The following is a 19,296-nucleotide window of genomic DNA, read 5'->3' as shown; positions in this document are numbered from 1 at the left end:
ATTTTAGGACGTGCGTTTTAAACCTAACAATACCTTCCACTGGCCACAATCATTTGTAATGCATTATCTGTGAAATGAGGTTATTCAGCAGTCCTCTCTAACTAAACCTGTGGAGATCCAGTGATGAATCACTCTTAACGAAAGATAGTGCTGTTTGAAGGTCAAAGAAGCTCCATGTAGAAGAGACAGACAAAAAAAGAGCTTGGGACATTATGACAGTGTTTGATTCCAGTTGAGCATCAGAGCACTGGGTGGTACTTTACTGAAGGACAAGATCATTAGGACAGAGAGGAATGGAGAAAAAGAGGCAAAATAAAAAGAGACACCACCATGACTCTAAGCAAAGTTCTTCCCGTAGATGGGATATTAAAAGGCTCCTCACTCATTCCTGGACAAGTGCCCAGGACGGCGTGTGCAAGCCAAGACAAGTTGTCTGGATATGGTCCACAAATGCTCAATCTATTACAGTAATTTATCTCCACCTTCACTTGCAGTAACTCTCCCCCTCACTTTTTTAGCTTAATCAACTTGTACAACAGGATGCGGTTTAATAAATCCCTGCAGAAGAGGTCAGCCATGTCAATGGAATTCTAGTGTTGCCTTTTTAATATATATAAAGTACTGCAGTATAAATAAATGAATAATTAATTGAGTATGAATAATTTATTAACAGCTTAAGAAAGATCAGAGGGAAACATTTTTTAATAAACATATACAAATTGTCTCCTTGTTATGTCAATGTTGTTTACTGTTGCACAAGCTCAGCAAAAGAAATGGAGTGAAAGATTGTTCCATGTTTCTGTTTCTGTGTTGGGGAGAGAATCCACGGCGGCCACGTTAAACTGTGCTTTGCTCTGGTTCCCTCAACAGACTGAGGAGCTTCTCCATCTTGGCTACTTGAACTTCTGGATCCTTAGGCAACTCCTGACCCTTCTTAGCCTGAACACACACACACACACACACACACACACACACACACACACACACACATTCACAAAAAGAAATCATGAATAACTTGACCTTATCCTTAACAAGCCCAGCAGTCAGTCAGCAGGAGGAAAAAAAAAGCACAATCAGGTCAATAGTAGCAAAGAGGTTATAGTTCTCCATATGATAATTTTTGTCCACTATATTGTAAAATGTGCTTTGAAGACACGGGCTACTGCCTAAAGGTCACTGATGCAGAGGGTAAATTCAAAGTGATCTTCCAAGGTTTATGGTGTGAGCATGTTATTTTTATTGGTACATTAAAAACTCCAATGTGTAGATAAGCACAACCACTTAAGAGCTATATAATATGGCCCACCAGTTGTCCTATATTAATGCAGCAGTTTATTCCACATCTGTGAATGAATATTTAATAGGGATCTCCTTATCAGGGCTCCTTTACTTCTGGTACAGGCTTTTCTTATACTGAACTGTACTTTAATTAAAGAAGCCTTGCAGTTCAGCACAGCTTCTCTTGATTTCAATTATCTTAATCAGGAAATGACATATTTGACTGCTGGGACTTTGATAGGCAGCATCAGCTTGTACAACACTGAATTAATTCAACTGTTGACACTTATAATGATATTACAACATGCTGGATATTCTGCACACATATGATGGACTTTCATTTTCAGGGACAAAGAGGTCATTCATAACAACTTGGCATAAGGTTCAAAAGCCTAAATCCTTTCAAAACTGCATGAAAATCAGCTGGCACTGTCAATATATTTTGTCTGTCCCGCTTGCACCAGGGCACCCAAGAAAAACAATCAGGAATTGAAAGGGGGGAGTTCAAAATTAGTGTGAGGTTTTTTAAAATACAGATCCGTGAAGCTCCCTGTGTCCTAGGAGACAGAACGTTTGACTAGTTAAAGCAGGAAAAACTGTGTGTGTAGCTAATAACATTGATAATGGCTTGTTACATTGAAGTGTCCCAGTAAGTCATGTCAGACATTCTGAATGAACTACAGCCGTTATCAATTTTATCACTTATAGTGCATTCATGTGTCAAAGCACATTTAATGAGTGTCCCCTGACAAGAATATAGCATCGATAAAATTAGTAGTAAAAGTATAATATTATATATAATGGACTTTTTATAATAATAGCAAGGAAGGGGGAGGGAGTGAGTGTTTAATATTCACAGTTGAGCGATTGGGGGTGACTTGCTAACCCTTGCTTTGAAGCTTGGAAAATGTATATTTATATTTTGGTGTAGCTATTTTGAAGTTTGAAATTGACACAGTGATGTGGCTTCTCTAGACAGCAGCAATCCCTAAACGAATGAGCATCCAATCTAGATGCAACATAATAAGATCTCTGCAATGATGGATGGCTCAATAAAAAAGCTTCCTCCACAGTGGAGAGAAAGCCTGGCTGAGCACAAACCTGAACTTCAACTTCAAAATGAATCAAATAATAATAAAAACTATATGATTTCTCAAGACGTCAACCTGTGTCCTAACATTTATTTTCTAATTTCCTGTTTTTCCTTGCTGGTTTGATTACCACATCAGTAACATCCCAGACTTGTTCTTCCTGTTTATAAAAGTAATGCACACAATTTCCCACCTGTGCTATAATAAACCCAGAAGTTTGTTCATCTCATTTTCAGACACTCTACTTAATACATATATATATATATATATATAGTGGTAGAAGTTATACTCTGGGAGCCAATAAATGGACCATCAAAACATTGCATAATGCTGCTTTTATGATGCAACACTTATGATTCTCACTTATGATTTGGGGGTAACAAAGGAAGGGGACACTGAGCAGAGAACAGATTGGATAAACACATTAATGTTGTACACAGCTGAACAGAGCAGCGTGTTGTGTTGACACAGACAAGGGTTTGTTGCTACTTCTCATCCAAAGATAATAAACATTTGCAGTGTTTGCCTAAAGTACACTATTATGAGCCCATTCAGGTACTTAATACGCATTATATGACTTGTGACATTTTAAGATCCAACAAGAAAGTGGCCACTGCATAAATATGATCTATATCAGAAGACTCTTGTTTCTCAAAACCTGAGAGTTTCAAACATCTAAAATAGAGAACTGGTGAGCAACAGGGGACTTTGGCACTTGGGCCCACACTCAGATCTTCCTCGATAACATACCTACAGGTCTACACAATTGTACATGCACAACATAACAGCACGCACACCTAACATTACCTCATTAGTGACCATAGCCCTCATGCTTACAACTGGGAAATAACTGCTCAATTCAACAGAACGGACAGTACTCAGAACATTTTAGAACATACTTTGGCAGTGTACATCCTGCAGTAAGTTTCTGTTTTCTGACAATTATGATCAGAGTTACATCATCTGACCTCTCATTTTGAAGGATAAAAACAATGAACTAAAAGACAAGAGAAGTCAAGTGGACTTGTTTAGTGAGAGTAAGAGAGCCAAGAACACAGACTGCCTTATCAGCCAAATGCCTTTCAAATAGGTGAGTATAACACTTGTACTGTTAGGCCAGTGAGCCAGTGTTTTGGGAATGTTAATGTGCTACCACTCCCACTGTCCTAATTTTAGTCGGCTGCTGTGTCAATTTTATAGACATATATGATTGGTAATATTTCCTCTGGGTGTGTTTGTGTCTGATGCTTATTTGCCACACTGGTTTCCAAAATGCTCCACACCAATGTCAGTGGTCCTGAACTATGCAGTTATTTCCCAATTGTATGCTTAAGGGCTACAGTCTGAGGTCGCTAATGAGCTAGTACTGTGTGTGTGTCTGTGTATGTGTTGTTAGCCTGAGCCCACATAAACTGTGTTTATGAGAGTGGCTGACAGAGAACTGTTTATGCGCCTGCACCCAGGCGTGGCAATGCAACGCATAATGCAAAAATGTCTTGTAAAAATAAACACATATTAACCATTTCTTCTAGTTAACATGCACCAACATGAACAACTCAAATGAAGACTGGAGAGAGGCTGCAGAGCCGACTCTAAATGGGTCCTGATTAAAGTGTTGTGACTCAGAGCGCCATTTGGTTTCCTCCTGTGTTTAGTAGGGCCACTGTGATTACTCCACAGCTCATTAACCATTAACCACCATATATATAGCAGTCATCTTAAACCATTGGACCACCAGAAGATTCTCTTTTATCTTATTTTCACACTGATTTTCAGTAATAGTTCTAATACATAACAATTTTGTTCTGCTCTTACATCTAGTCATCTTTTCTAACAAGCTTAATCAATTACAAAGAACACTTGACTCCTCTGTGGCTAATTGTTAACTGGCTAAAATGGGCCTTCCTTCCTTTGTTATTTAGTGAAATTAGCTCTAGGTCAGGACTCTGAAAAGAATGAATCATCTGATCTGCTTTCAATGATGTGGAAGAAGTGGCAGTCATGAATAATGCAAAAGGGCAAGCATGCATCAATACTGTTTACAGATAAGATGGTATACGGTGACAGAACACAATAAGTTAGCACACACTTCTCCATAGTGCTGAAAGTGGTGGAAAGTTCGGTACCTAATTTGTAACATGGACAAGTTCCATTTGAATCTGCCGATAAAGCCTAATTATAAAGACAAAGCAGCAAGAGAAGAAACATGGAATGGTAAAGCAGCAGCATTTGGAAAGGCAGGTTTATCTTCTTACAATTTATAGACAGGTTTAAAATGGTTGTAGCTTTGGAGTAAATTAGCTCAAATGATTGTAATGTAATTGTCTTGGGGAGCTCTGTAAGACTCTTACCTTTGGTTTCTTGCGAAGGTTAGGGGAGAGTTTTAAACTGGTGACGTAACCTCGGTCATCACCCACTACGACGATAGGATGGATGGGATTAAACTCGAAGTGAGTCAGCTTGGTCTTCTTTTTGGCCACCACTGACTGCTGGCAGATGGCCTGATATTTGTTGATGTTGAGGTCAAAAACATGAACCTGGAAAAGATTAGTGATCACACCAGTTAATGTGTTTATAATATACCCTCTGATTGAATTGACATTTCCGGAGTATGACACCATCACAACAGCACTGGCTGAGGGTGTCCAAAAAATACCTGACTCTTTTTTATTGATTACCATATTTAGACTGTGGGATATAAGTATTCACATCATGTCTCCAGAGTACGTAAGTAAAGGCTAAACTTATTGTTATAAATTGCCTGGTGTGTGTGTGTGTGTGTGTGTGTGTGTGTGTGTGTGTGTGTGTGTGTGTTGTCTTCTATGTGAGAAGGAGAATGGTAGAGCACAGGCTTTTGCTGGGATACAAGGCTGACCATCTGGTGGAATAAAGGGTGTTACCAGTAATTCAATGAGTGTGCACTTATTGCTGTAAGTGTGTGTGTGTGTGTGTGTGTGTGTGTGTGTGTGCTGGCAGCCCCAATATAAAATCATAGGCATCTTTATCCAGAAGGAACCAGATCACAGATATCCCTCTTTCAGGCTAAGTGCCTGTAGACAATCTGCTAACAAAAAATGAGCCCACTGCTAAGCACAGCCCACTCCTTTTACCAGAAAGATGACTGTGCCAAGGCCGCTGGGGTTCACACTGTCTGTGTGTACCAGCACCACACAAAGCATCACAGTTATCACTTGCAACCAATCATCATATTCTGCCAGCGTATGACTTTCTGCAACCTCCATCACTACAGCCATTATCTACAGTGTTTTTGTTGCTTATACATAAGCACTAGTGTAACATTAGTCATGACTGATTGCAGTACACTACATCTGTAATTCACACAAGGACTTGATGCTTAAGGGATTGCCTATGATTTGTCAAATCTGTATTGTATTGCATATTGTGTTTTAATTAAATTTAATATATTAAATTAGTTGAATGATTTGGGCTGTTTTTTATTGGCTTTAGATGTTTTTTCAGTATCAGATCTAAAAAGATCTAAAAATCGAGCAGGTATACCAACTTAAGTATGTAGCAGTCTCCAAGCATATGCCCCACTAATTATTTCACCCTGACACTGCATTTCCTCAACAGTTAGCTCAGATGGAGAGGCAGAAAGAATGAAGGGATATTTGTTTCATTATCCTTATGAACACACACACACACACACACACACACACACACACACACACACACACACACACACACACACACACGTACACTGTTGTGTCCCTGACATTTTACAATGTGCCAGCAGCAGTAGCAGGCCAGGTTGTCATCAACAGTATCAGTAAATACACGTCAAGGAGCACACAGCTCATGCTGAGTCACTTGAGTTCTATCACTTGTCACAGAAATGACAAATGTACTGCAGAGAAGCTGCTGTTCTGGGGAAGATTATGCCGATTAACATCACACACTGTAACCACACCAGTAAACGTGGGAATTCTGACAATATTTTGTCATTCTCCTAATTCTGACAGTGACCATATGTCAAGGCCTTGCCTCTGACTGGAAAAGGAGTTCTTTAGTGGATCCAGTTAATTCTGTACATCCCTGTCAGATTTACAGGTGATATCAAAATGTGGCATTAGAGTAAATACAAATATCCTTGTATATAATCACTAGCGTCTGTCACTAAAATCTAAGCTGTTTTCACCCACACACATCCTTCAGACTGGTTTCAGTTTTGAGTTAAGCATACTGAGAAAAAAATGGACTAGGCACACTGACCTTGATCGATTCCAATTTAATATTCTTGTCCTTCCTGCTGCTTAGAAAGGAGAGGATATAATTTGCTTGTAAAGTGTATGCCAACTGATGAGCTTTTAATGAGTTTTTTAATAGCTGCTGAAAACTGCTTTTGATCCAGTTTTAGAGAATAAATTACAATACACATGGGACTTCATATGCTTTTTAGCAAAGATTTTTCATTTTTATTTATTTATTTATTCTTTGGTGGAAGATGTTTACAAGGGACATTTAATTTGAGTTGTAAATTTGTTGTGAAATCTGATCTTTCTTCACTTCCATGTCTTATCAAGACTAAAGTTTGGTTGTGTAATATTTTATACTTTTTATATAAGGGTACATTACTACATTGTGCCTGTGTTGTCTGGATCCTGGCCTTGGAGAGGACACAAAACACACACAAACACACACACATACACACACACACACACACACACACACACACACACACACACACACACATCACATAAGGTGTCTCTCAAATTGCTCAGCTCTCATTTCCTCTCTGTCACTCTCCCTCGCCTTCACTTGGCACACTGGACAGGAAATGTGTCAGACACAACACTCTGGACTTTTATAGCGTGGCGCAGACTGGTGCGAAGACAAACAGATGGGGACAGCTTGCAGCCATACTAAGAAAATATGTGGAGATAAGCAACACGGCATCCACTGAAATTACTTTTGGCTGCAATCAATAACCACTGGCAGGGCAGGAAGCTGCCTTTGTAACATGAAACCGTGTGTGAACAAACTCAACTGCCTGAGGCTAATCTTAGGCTTTCCCTTATGAATATAGTAAGGGATTAGTCAGCTGAGACTATCACTATATTATATGGATAATAATGAAGTGCGTGACAGGTGGTAGATGGTGTTGCTGTTGGGATTCCACATGTTCTGTCAGGTGTGTCAAGCTCATGTTGTCTACACAGCAGATGTGTGGTGGTGATAATCACAGCCTTCAGACAAAGCATAGACCCTCCTATAGGTCTGAGACTGGTTGTATTGCCACCTGGAGCCATGAAAATACCATTAGTAATGTGTTCTTTCTTCTAATGATGTCAGCGTTGATATTTTAAAGCTCTGTATGGGGAATCACATGTGGACAGTGCAAAATCTATCTGCTTCCTTCAACTATAAATTTAAATATACAATCAATGTGAGATTTTTGACAAATCTAAGCATAAATAATGCACTGCAGCATGAACCAGTATTCTGAAGGCTTTATCAAGCAACAAAAAAGTAATGAACCAATAATCTTCCAAGTCATATTGTGGGTTTCAAAATGTTTAAAAGAAGTTTAAAAGGACACGTACTATTCCATCTGTTGTGACAGCACCAAACACAGTAGAAGAGTATGGTGCCCAGGAGACACCTCCAACAGCTGCCTTCAGGTCAAAGGTGAACATTGGAGTGCTGGAAAAACCCACAGACATACAAGGTCAGACAGGAAATTTGTTGCTTTTTATTAAAGTATAGTGCATGAAATGGTAGATGCTACATTCCTGTGAAATTCAGTGTCATTCTGAATGAACAAGAACTGTTACTCATCAGAGTCTACAGAGAAAAATCCTCAGTATAACTGGGACTGTTTGCACAATCTATCTTAATCTTTTATCTGTTTCTGGATATAAAACAGTACACTTTATTTCTATGATCTAGGCATTATTACGTTGTGATATCTTCCTCCTTGTTTCCAGTGGTAGCAAACTGAATTTTGACTGTCATCTATGGTAGTCAGTTACAAAATGTACAGAGACCAATGCCCCATCAGGACCTGGCAAAGAAAACGTGTGGCGATCAAATAGAAGGCCCCTGCACACGGTTTCGTCATGTTATTAACTTGTGAAACACCACTGGAAGCAAGATGAAGAAATGAAATACTTATAAGAGCTGGAACCAGGCACATGTATGTCTTCAGATATTAAGGAGGGACTGTGTGTGTGTGTGTGTGTGTGTGAGCGAGGCAGACAGAGAAAGGAAAACCCTCTCTTTCAAAAGGTTGAGAGAGGAGTAGACTTAGAAACATACTTGAAAACAATATCTGTGCGAATTTGGTGCTATGACTTATTAACACAGGAACTAATTGTGCAACCAACTGTAGTAATGTTGAAATCTTTTATCAAGAATACATTCACCATAGTGCTTTAGTGGCTAAGTGAATGGCAAATACACTCACGCTAACACAAACAGCCTCAACACTCTACTCCCTCTCTGTTAGGACTGGACATGTATTGTGATCATTTATTACATTCATGTATATGTTATTGATTGCTTTGGAACTGTTTTGGTACATTGCATGCTTTTTTGTGGTGTACTTCTACCCTGAAGTGTCATTATTTAGATTTCTAAAGAATACTGGTTATTTAAATGTTCTCTTATCATCTACAGCCTTCCTGAAACAAAGAATACTCACAGAAATAAAAAAATGGACCAGAGGTAGAATATTTCTGTGCAAAACAGAGCCTCACAATTTCGTGAACCTTAGTAAACAAATGAGAATTAACCACACTTAAAATAACTCTTCTTGTTATTTGCACCAGCCTCCCTTAATGATTGTGTGCAAGATGTTCCTCAGATGACAGACAAACTGTACTTCCATGCTGGTGTGCCTGTTTGATAAATAACATGCACTCTGGTAGGTGTAGAATATGTCTGAAATTAAATGCAAAAGGGTTATAAATCTGGCCCAGAGTCTTTCAAGAGATGGTTTTTTTTATAGCAGAATGACACTGCACATACTGTAAATCCAGACTCAGAGCTATTAGGATTCATAAATTGTGTCCAAGTTTATCTGAGGTGCAAATTTATCAAGCTAACGTTTGGTGTGATTAATAGACTTGAATGCAACTCTCTTCTATTAATACAAGCCCTTCAGTTCATTTAAGACTGGCTGACGTCATCTGACAATTTTACAGGATATATGAGCCTCATCTGTCAAACAAAAGGAGCAGTTTTCAGAGTCAGGCTTTCACATTTCTGAACAGTGTGGTAAAGAGTTTGTGAAAAGTTGACTGATCCAGTCAGACCCTTTCCTGGAAACAATAAGGCTTCTATCTATGGGGTGTTATGGATCATTCTTGAAAACCCTGTCTCCCATAATGGGCGGATGATTACTCAATCAAGAAGTGGGAGGCACTGTGGGTTAGTCAAATAAGGCAGGCGCATTAAGCCTGGTCCACAGTGAGTGTAAGAAGGTAATAAAGTCTAATATACTGTAATATCATTGAAAGATTACAAGAATAATGAGTATGTTGTTCCTTCTTCACTGAGCTACACAGAGCATTAGAAATGTTGCTAAGCATGAAAATTTAAAAACAACACAAAACTGCAGTCGCTATTCTGCAACTAACCACAGCATACATGTCCCATTAGAGGAAGCAACTAGCTATTTCACTCAGATCCCCTATTTTTACACATCTTTTACCCTTTTACTCCAAATTTGAAATGCACTGAAGTCCTTGACTATGTGCATAATTGCATAACTGTCAGGTCCAACACATATGGAGTCATAAGATCCTCCTTTTAACCCAACATTGGAGATTACTCCCTCATCTGAAATTGTGCCTCCGCCAAGTACATGATCCCTCAAAAGCTTCCCATCAGCCGACACTGGCAATGCAACGCGACACCCAGTTAAGCCAGTAGTGTCGGAGATGGAACTCTAATCGCTGATGATGAAAGAAAACAAAATTTAATACTGTAGATGACAAGGATCTGGTACTAAAACCAACATAAAATTTAAACAAAATAGAATAACACTATTATATCTGTGATACAATATGTAGTGTCCAGAATGATCAAAAAATGTCATATCTACAGTAGCTGCAAGTATCCACTCTATCAGTTATCTTACTTGATAGTATGGTCCCAGATCTTGACAGTCCAGTCTGAACTGCAGGAGATGAAAACCTTTGGGTGATAATGGCTCCATTTCACAGCATCCACTGCCATGCTGTGGGCATCATAGGTCTCAAGGAACTGGCTTGAGTAAGTCTTGGAGCACTGGGGAATAAAAGCAAAGTCTTGAGTTGGACCGAAGTAGATGGTATAAACACAAGTCTCTGTTAAAAATTTAAATTTGCTATTTAATACATTGTTCAGTAACTGTGTGCATTTATTACCTGCTCATGCCACCTGCAGTTAACTTTTGTATTGGAGGATTTATGAAATGTCTAGGAACTGTCAAGAACTGTCAACAATTTATTGTATTAGGAGTGTAACAACAGATGGGAAATCCCTGAATAAGTGAGTGCAGAAACAGGATGACAATGCCCCCAGGGGTCAACCAATGGTTTGATGAGTATGAAAATGATGTGAATCATATGCTATGCCCTTTACAGTCACTATAGCTTAATCCAATGGGAGATTCTTCTTAGACAGTGCTCTCCACCACCATCATCAAAACACCAAATGATAGAATATCTTTTGCAAGAATGATGTTCATCCCTCCAGAAGAGTCAATGCCAATGCCACTGCCGGTACAGTGAAGCCGTTCTGGTGGCAGGTCCTCACCGGGACACTTGAGACTATGTTGGTTTTTCTTTTAATTTGTCCCCTGTTTATACGTCCTTTTACCAAACCATTAGAGGGCAATAGAGGCATACAGAAATTATTTGCACAAATCTAAGCTTTTTTAGTACCTAAAAGTTTCCTTATTCAGATAGAAAACTTGTGGGCTTTAAAAACATATCAAACAAGATTCTACTAAGTGATTTCTCACAGTCCAACAGGTACACATGAAAGTTTCCATGGTAAGGTGCCCCAATAACCACTGGTTATAACTCATACCATATAACCCCAATGTCCCTGGTTCAGTTCCAGCTGGGGAACCACTGTTGCATGTCATACCCCTCTCTCAAGGTCAACTTTCCAAAAAAGGCAAAAATGCCCAAAAAATGTTTCCATGGTAATATCTGCTCAGCTTAATCAAACTTTCATTGCCACCCAAACTGTTATTTTTCTCGGTTTAAATGGTTAAGTAGAGATTTGTGGAAATCCATGCCAGGCCAAACTGGAATACTCATGTCTTGTTTGAAGCTACAAATGTGGCAAGAGAAAATGTAAAATTATTCTTGTGTGTTTTTTCTGGCTCACAGCACCCTTCTTGGCACCTTTTAAATCTGTTTGTCAATAAAATGATTTGTCTTTCTATTTCAATCGAGATAAGTTATAGTAAGTGTTATCCCTTATTTTTTTAGGAACAATATTTCTGCATTGAACAACTTTAATATTACAGTATTACAGTGATTAGGTGTTGCACTTCTATAATTTTGAGGGACTTTCTCTAGACAGAAAGCATAGCCTGACTTTTAGTCATTTGTATGTATCAAGCTCTAAACATATGGATAGACTTCCCATAATGCTTCCCTATGATGGACTTAAATTGTAACTTTCTGATAAAAAAATATACATTTTCTTTCTAAGGAAGGGAAACTTGACATAAAACATTTTCTTGAGAATGTTTTCTATACCTGAGCCCATTAAATTTTCCACTGACAGCTGATGGAAAAGCCCTGCTATACACTGCTGATTGGAGTGAGGCTAGAAGTGCTCGACAGATTTAACCCAAAGAGAGTAATGCGATTCTCTGTAGTTCAATGTTGTTCAAAGTACCCTTTAAATTTCCATTGTTTGTTTTCCATTGACAGAAAAGTACTTTACTTAAACAGCAACATAGTTAGATTGCAGGGATAAATTAACTTGACAATCCAGGATAAAACAGCTTCATGGCTTGTGGGGACAGCTGTTGCATTTCCAACCACTGACAGTTTGATTGTTGACCTGCAGCTAGGTGAAAGATTCTTAATCTGTCCTCTCCTGGGGTTTCTGTGCCACTGATCCTTGAGGTGACAGACAGAATATATTTGATCACACATACTGGGTGTGTGTCTGGCAACATGTCTGCAAAGAGAGCTGGGTAAGTAAGGTGATTGCACAGGAGTGCAGCAAAGGTGTGAGTCTGCTACTTGTGACCTTTCCTTGATCATATACATTGCTTGGTACAAAGCCCAAAATGCAATAAAAAAGTGTCAGTTAGGTACAATGAGTAAGACAGTGTAAGACAGTTAGGGATTTCCAAAAAGGTACATTTTAAAATTTCAGTGCAAAATCCTGTTTCTGGTCTTAAATGCTATTTATGTGCCATGGTGCACCATATTAAACATTATTTTATATTTTTTATCTTTTCAAATTAAGTAAAATGTTACCCATACCCAATGCAATGGTATAGGTGTTTTATATGATTTTAATTGTTTTGGGATGAAAGGGAAGTTCTTTACTGGAGCTCAGGCTATTTTGTGCCGGAGTGACAGTATTTGCTGGCAAAATTAAATCAAATATTGGTTTTGGTTTGTCTGGTTTTTTATCAGGGATGGGTCTTCAGGGTCAAACATTAATAATGAAAGATAAAACAATTAATCCACATCCTTTATCTTTACAATATCATTGCCTGTCGATGCGTTTGCTTAAATTGGTGAATCTGTGTGTGTTTTTGCATGTCTTAGATTTCTGCAGCCAGGAGTTAAGCTAAATTCACATAATAACAAATAAATGAAATTCTCTTTATGGCCATGTGCGATAGACTTCCCTCAAGCACAAGCTTAATTTGAGAGAGATCAGCCGATTTCAGTGACGTGTGCATTAGTCAGTGAGCTGTTTAAACACTTTTATGTTATTAAATCAATATAGAATAGGGACACGGTAACTGCAAATGAATGAGACTTTTATGTGTCTTTATGCCTATAGTAACAAGCACATGAGGAAGATGAGCACAGAGAAGGTGGGAGGTCAGCCAAAAACTACCAGCTGTCTAATGTGGTCAGACAGAGCCTTTGCTTAAGGAGACTCATTAAACGCTTAATGTCAAGCCTGAGAGGCTCCCAACGGGCCACATGGACACACACTAGTGCACATTTGGACAATCACACATACACTATTAATGGGAACTATAGCTTGTGTACCCTCTGGAGTGCAAGCCCAGCAGGATGTCTGTACTTGCAACACAAACAGAATGAGCTTCCATTTTTCATAGCAGATACTGGGAGACAGCATAAAGCCCAAAGATGATCCTAATGTCATTTAAGTACAGAAAGAAAACACATTTTAGGGGTAAGGTTTTTCTGAACACCATCAGCAAAAAAATAATAGAAGCTTTGTTTTGGTTCTATAGGTACAATACCTTACGATCAAAACTGGTGTGAAGAATGGTGTGATTTTGGCTGTATGTTACAGTAGGTTTCAATTATACTGATTTATTTCATCTTCCTTTCCTCCTTTATATAGCAAACTTGTCAGTGACCAATCATATGCATCACTGTCATGATACATAATTGATACCCTGGCATCACAGATTGCTGTTTATTTTATACTGACTCTATTTTAAACCAATTTGCATGCACTGTCCACCAGAACAAACTAAAACATCAAATTATAGTCAATATACCATCTAAAAAAAAAAAAAATGTAAATAGACTGCACTTACAGAGTGATTTTTTAGTCTTTATGTAATTTTAGATGTGACCTAGGTCATTCAGCCAAAACCAGCATATTGGAATCCTTAATACATACCTTGTGTATTTTCCCCTCCTCGGTGCCAACTAGGAAGAGATAGTCGATCTGTTTGTGGAAGTCAAACGCTGTACCGCAAGCTGTGGGCAAGAGGCATCAAGAACTTCAATTACAGACTCCAGCCGACCGAACCAAAGAATATCTGGTCTGATATCAGGTAATATATATAAGTATAGTACTTTGTATGAGTATTGAATGTAAAAGAAAGCTGTGGGTACATTCTTACATACATGCACAACATAACATGCTAAGTGAGTGAAGCCTTACCGATGCTGGGCTGCTGTGAACCATCTGCCCCTTCAGATACAACACCATTCAGTGACAGTCTGATAATGTCAGTAAAGACAAGCTCATTCTGCAAAAATGTAATGAATACAAACAGTGATGCAGTTATACACATATAGACATGAAATTAAAGAAATAACATAGACAAGTGCAAAGTTGAGCACATAATTCAGAGTTCACTCACAAAGTATTTAATTAGTAAGCATCTAGAAAGTTGCATTATATTTGTATTCTGCTGAGATAAAAGGCTAGCCTATGAGAATACAAGCCACACAGAGAATATCTGTAAATACATACAGTATATTTTCTTGGCTAACCTTAACAAGTGTCCAAGACACAACTCGACCATCAGATGACACAGAGTAGAAATTGTGATTATTGTCCATGTCATCATTCTGCCAGCGTACCTGAATGAAATACAACAGAGCAATGAATAAAGGCATTCAGAAGAAAATGGATAGTCTGCGTGAAAAAGTTTTATGTGCTTGATCAAGATAATGGGAGGAGGAAGTTACATTTATATGGCATTTCCTTTATTCTCCACTTCATGAAATTCTGCTTTTGATTGGGGAGAAATAATAACTCAATATTACCGCTTGCTCGGGTTTGGGTTAGCTACAAAAATGGCTTCTACTAAACTTACATGTGAAGTCCCGTCATGTCTGCTCTACTCTCACCTGCCAGACAGGGTCAGTGTGTTTGCCAGTCTTAGCTGTACTCTTGTACACAGGATCCAGTCCCTTCTGTTTCAAATTGTAGACAGCCACACATCCATCATAGAAGCCCACCGCCACCAGGTAGGAACGCTGGTCATGGATGTCGAGGCACAGCACACCAGAATTGGTGGGGTAGATGTACTCTGGAAACGAGGGGTTCTTCAATGTGTAGAAGGCAAGCATGCCATGCCCCTGTTTACTGAAGTCATCTGGCCAGAAGAGGGACAAAAGAGAATGAATGGAGGATGCAAAAATAAATCACTAAATAAATTAAAACAAAACAAATACAAATCTGATTAGATTACATAAAATTAAAATTGTCTGTGATATGTTTACAGTAACAGCTCACTATTTTGTGTACTTACACGACCCCATTCCCACAGCAAACAGATCCAGGTATTTTTTATTCCTATTAAGGACAGGTGCATTAATCAGTCAGCCTCCGCTCTTGGAAAAGTGGTGATATAAAATAAATGAAATACCAATAGTTGAGGTACAAAATCACAACCCCTTTCCCCAGAATAATAATTATTTCTGGGGGAATGTTAGCAGAGATAGTGGGCAAACCTACCAGCAGAGGGCAGTGACAGACAGTCCTTTGGCTTTGTCATATTGGAACTTCCACAAAGGCAGAAGGGTGCCCTCCTGGTCCCTGAACTCATCAGAGGCATCCTCAAAGTATTTGAAATCTGAGAGGGCGTGAAATGAGGGCAGAGAGGAGAGGAGAGAAGAGGAGAGGAGAGGGTGTAACGACTTTAGCATCAAATGGGGCTGTAGTTTAGCACTGTATCACGTGTTATGTTTAATAGAGGATACCTTGTGCTATGCTATCAAATGTATTCTGATTGACCATTCGTTCTAAGATCTGGGTTGCTTTTGCCACTTTGGTGAAGTCATTGCTCTGTAACAGAAACATGACAAAATCTTAAAGGAAACACTGCAAAAACATACATTAATTCTGCCTTATTTTGGATTAATTTTCACTCCTCATAAATTATCACAGACTAAAATGAACATGAGTAAGATGGTGGAGCATTATCACAAGCCCTGAATATTCGTATTGTTAGCTTTGAAGATATAAAATTATGCTTTGAGTCATTAAGAAAATATTTTATGGTATCGGTCCATAGTAAAAATGGTGGCAACGTTATTATGAGCTATAAATATGAAATACATTTAAAGTTTAGGCAGTCTAGTTTTATAGTCCATTTACCTGAGTCTCTGTCAGCATAATCCTGCTTTTGTCATTATCTTTCTTTGATGGTAGGGCTTTCTGCTTCTCTTTATCTTTTTCTTGTTTCTGCAGCTCCTCCACATATGCGTCATAGATCTCCCACTGCAAAGAGAATACTGGTTATTACAGTCTGCCCATGTGAGCACATATATTTACTAATGCCTAGCAGTGTGAAAACAACTCTAGTCTAACATATCACTTTTAAACAAATCAGGGATCAAGTACTTGATTAGCGGTGGCAGAAAAGTTGCTGCGTGGAGGAGGTTCAGTCTGGCAGCTTCTTTCCTGTAAGAAAATAGAAATAACGCCACTGAAAGTCCACTAGGTTATGAAAATTTGATTATATACACATCAATATGATTTTTTTCATACCCTCTTATATTAAAACATTCCCTTTTAAAATTTTAGATATCTTAACCATTAAGCAGATAACTGGCTATACTGCACCATCCTACCCTCATTGGATTATTGAGGGTCTGGGAGGCCCTCTCACTGAAGTTGATTTGGTTAGTAAGTTTCTGCTCCTTCTTGTCGGTTTTGGAGGCAACGCTATCTGGTCTGTCCTCTACAGGTGAAAACTGTGGGAAACCAAGTGGGAGATTTGTAGCTCAAGTCACACTCTTGACATCATGACCTTGTGAGGTTGATCAATAGGCCTTGGTCATGCATTGTTTAAAATGGAATAAGAAATACAGTATGATTTTAGTTTGGCGAAACATGTTTTTACCATAGTTTCTGGTCCCTCCTCATCAGATCCTACCCCTGTGTCGACTGTTGTAGCCTCTGAAAATATTAAATCATAACTTGACTGTGTAGAAAATGAACACATTAATTTTCACATGTAAACACGGAACATTTCTTCAATTTTCTAGCACATACTGAAAGTGACACCTTGTGGCACCAAGTATGGACTACACCTCAGAATAAATATTTAGAAAACTACATGCTACAAAGACACACTTTTGAACACTGTCCTTGAATATCTAACAAAAGCGTTACTGTGCTACACAGACACAGAAAATGATGTAACATGTTTCAGTAACTACCTTCAGGGACACCCTCCTTGGCCCTCAGTCTTCGACCCTCATCAGAGTCTTGATGCACTAGACTGCCCTCCAGCACAAAGTGAACAGCCATCTGATCCACAACAAGGGTAGGCTTGTAGGAACGTTCCTAAGAGAGGAAATTTAATGTTAATTGACTACTGGCATCGAAAACAAAAGCACAGGAACATTGCTCAGAAATAGTTTACTGTCATTTTTTAAATGTAAATAGCTGGGAGGGAGGCAAGATGGTCTGACTTTCTAATTAAATAATCTATGATATAAGGCGTCATTGGTGTCGTAGTGACATTTGGACCTACTGTCATTGATGTAAAGTTATAAACTTGAATGTAACTTCCTTACTTTGAAGCTGTAGCGGACAATATTTTGGGGTGCATGTGGGTTGTTTGCAGTCAGGATCCTTGTGATTTCCTCTTTTAGCTCCTAGTGATATCATTACACATAAAGCAGGGAGTATAACAAGGTTACACATGCCTGACTAATTTGATAAAGGTATTGATTGCAAGAACAATGATCAAAAATAGTTATGAACGTTTCTAATTAGAAAATTGAGTCAAGGAAAAACAGCAGCAAATTCTGAACCATTTCCCTTAACAGAACCAATGTTGCTGTCTTGAGCTTCAACAATAAGGATCCTTGTCCTTCTCTTACAGCTTCAGTTAGCTCCAGTTGATCTGCAGGTTTAATAAGTGCTTTCCCGTGAGCCCTCTCATCCAGTCCTTCACCGGCATCCACACCCTCCTCCTCATCCTATAGCATTACATACAAAAGAGATTTATTGTATATGTTGGTTAAATAGAAAATTACATCATTTTGTAATGGCACATTGGTTTCTTATAGTTCTCCTTGCTGTATTTAGATGCCAAAATTAAGACCTGTTGTCAAATTATGGAAATTAATTTACCCACCTTTTTCTTACTTGCAGCTTTGGTTGGCTTCGCACCAGTGTCTTGTGAACATTTGAGGCCTGTGTGAAAACAATCGACGACCAACTACGTGATTAGCTGTAATATTAGCATAATGAAAGAGAAAGAAAGAGAGAGAAAAAAACACATAGGCCTACTTAACAGTAACAGTCATTTTTACTTTTCCATTTAGTTGCTTGGACATGACTCATTACTTTACTAGCTAGTTACAGTGAGAACCTGTGAATAGGGACAAAATTTCTATTCAAGGGCTCTGGTTAGTTAGCCAAACTAAACTGACATTTACCTTTCCTGCGGATGCTGCAACGTTATTGTTAGGCACGGACATTGCCACAAGAGTCCGGTTTAAAGACTTGACCAACTCGACTCGACCAAGTTTGGTTATTCCACTGATTAAATCTCTTTTTTTCGACACGAAGTAAAAAAAAGAAATTAATATAGTTAGACTCGGTCCCTAGCAGCTGCCTGCAGTTGTATATAGGTTGCCAAGGCAACCGGCCGTCTTGGTGGGTCACTCTGAGGGGTCAAAGATCCTTTTAAAGTCAAGATAGTTCACTCGTCCGGTTCACTCTGCTTATTGTCCGTTTTTTTTTCCGATTCTGAAATATGTTAGCGGTAACATCAGCTCAATAATACATTAAATAAGGTCTATGCCACTTTCTACCTTTAACTTTTGAAACAAGATGTAATATCTTAGAGTGTTGCTCCTCCTAAGTGTTGGAGTAAGGGAAGTATTATGCTAAGCTTTTAATAATTACGTTACTTTGCTTTATATTGAAGGAAAAGCACGTGAAAACACAAGCATATATATAAGAAAGCTAACGGCGGAAATAATTCAAATTCAAAACAGTAATTTAAAAACATTAATTTGCTTCACTACGCAGT

The 19,296-nt window shown here is 38.6% G+C and overlaps 1 protein-coding gene across 1 annotated transcript; it reads right to left on the bottom strand.

Annotated features, from left to right (window-relative positions):
* Window positions 1–648: 648 nt before the first annotated feature.
* Window positions 649–18,235, bottom strand: dnai1.2 (dynein, axonemal, intermediate chain 1, paralog 2; the record flags this gene model as incomplete). The annotated part of the gene is made up of 18 exons (XM_023427887.2): window positions 649–939; window positions 4,721–4,906; window positions 7,934–8,033; window positions 10,474–10,622; window positions 14,187–14,266; window positions 14,454–14,541; window positions 14,789–14,878; window positions 15,149–15,396; window positions 15,553–15,596; window positions 15,759–15,876; window positions 16,004–16,088; window positions 16,401–16,523; window positions 16,647–16,706; window positions 16,877–16,999; window positions 17,149–17,204; window positions 17,468–17,594; window positions 17,828–17,908; window positions 18,137–18,235. Coding segments are annotated over 18 exons (1,959 nt in total), but the record flags the coding sequence as incomplete, so codon positions are not given.
* Window positions 18,236–19,296: the final 1,061 nt, after the last annotated feature.

Source organism: Seriola lalandi, unplaced genomic scaffold (genome assembly GCF_002814215.2).
Source record: "Seriola lalandi dorsalis isolate HSWRI2012SDOR001 ecotype SW California unplaced genomic scaffold, Sedor1 jcf7180002054864, whole genome shotgun sequence".
NCBI classification, from domain to species: Eukaryota; Metazoa; Chordata; class Actinopteri; order Carangiformes; family Carangidae; genus Seriola; species Seriola lalandi.
The sequence above is the reverse complement of the archived record's forward strand: the minus strand, read 5'-3'. Positions and strand labels throughout refer to the sequence as shown.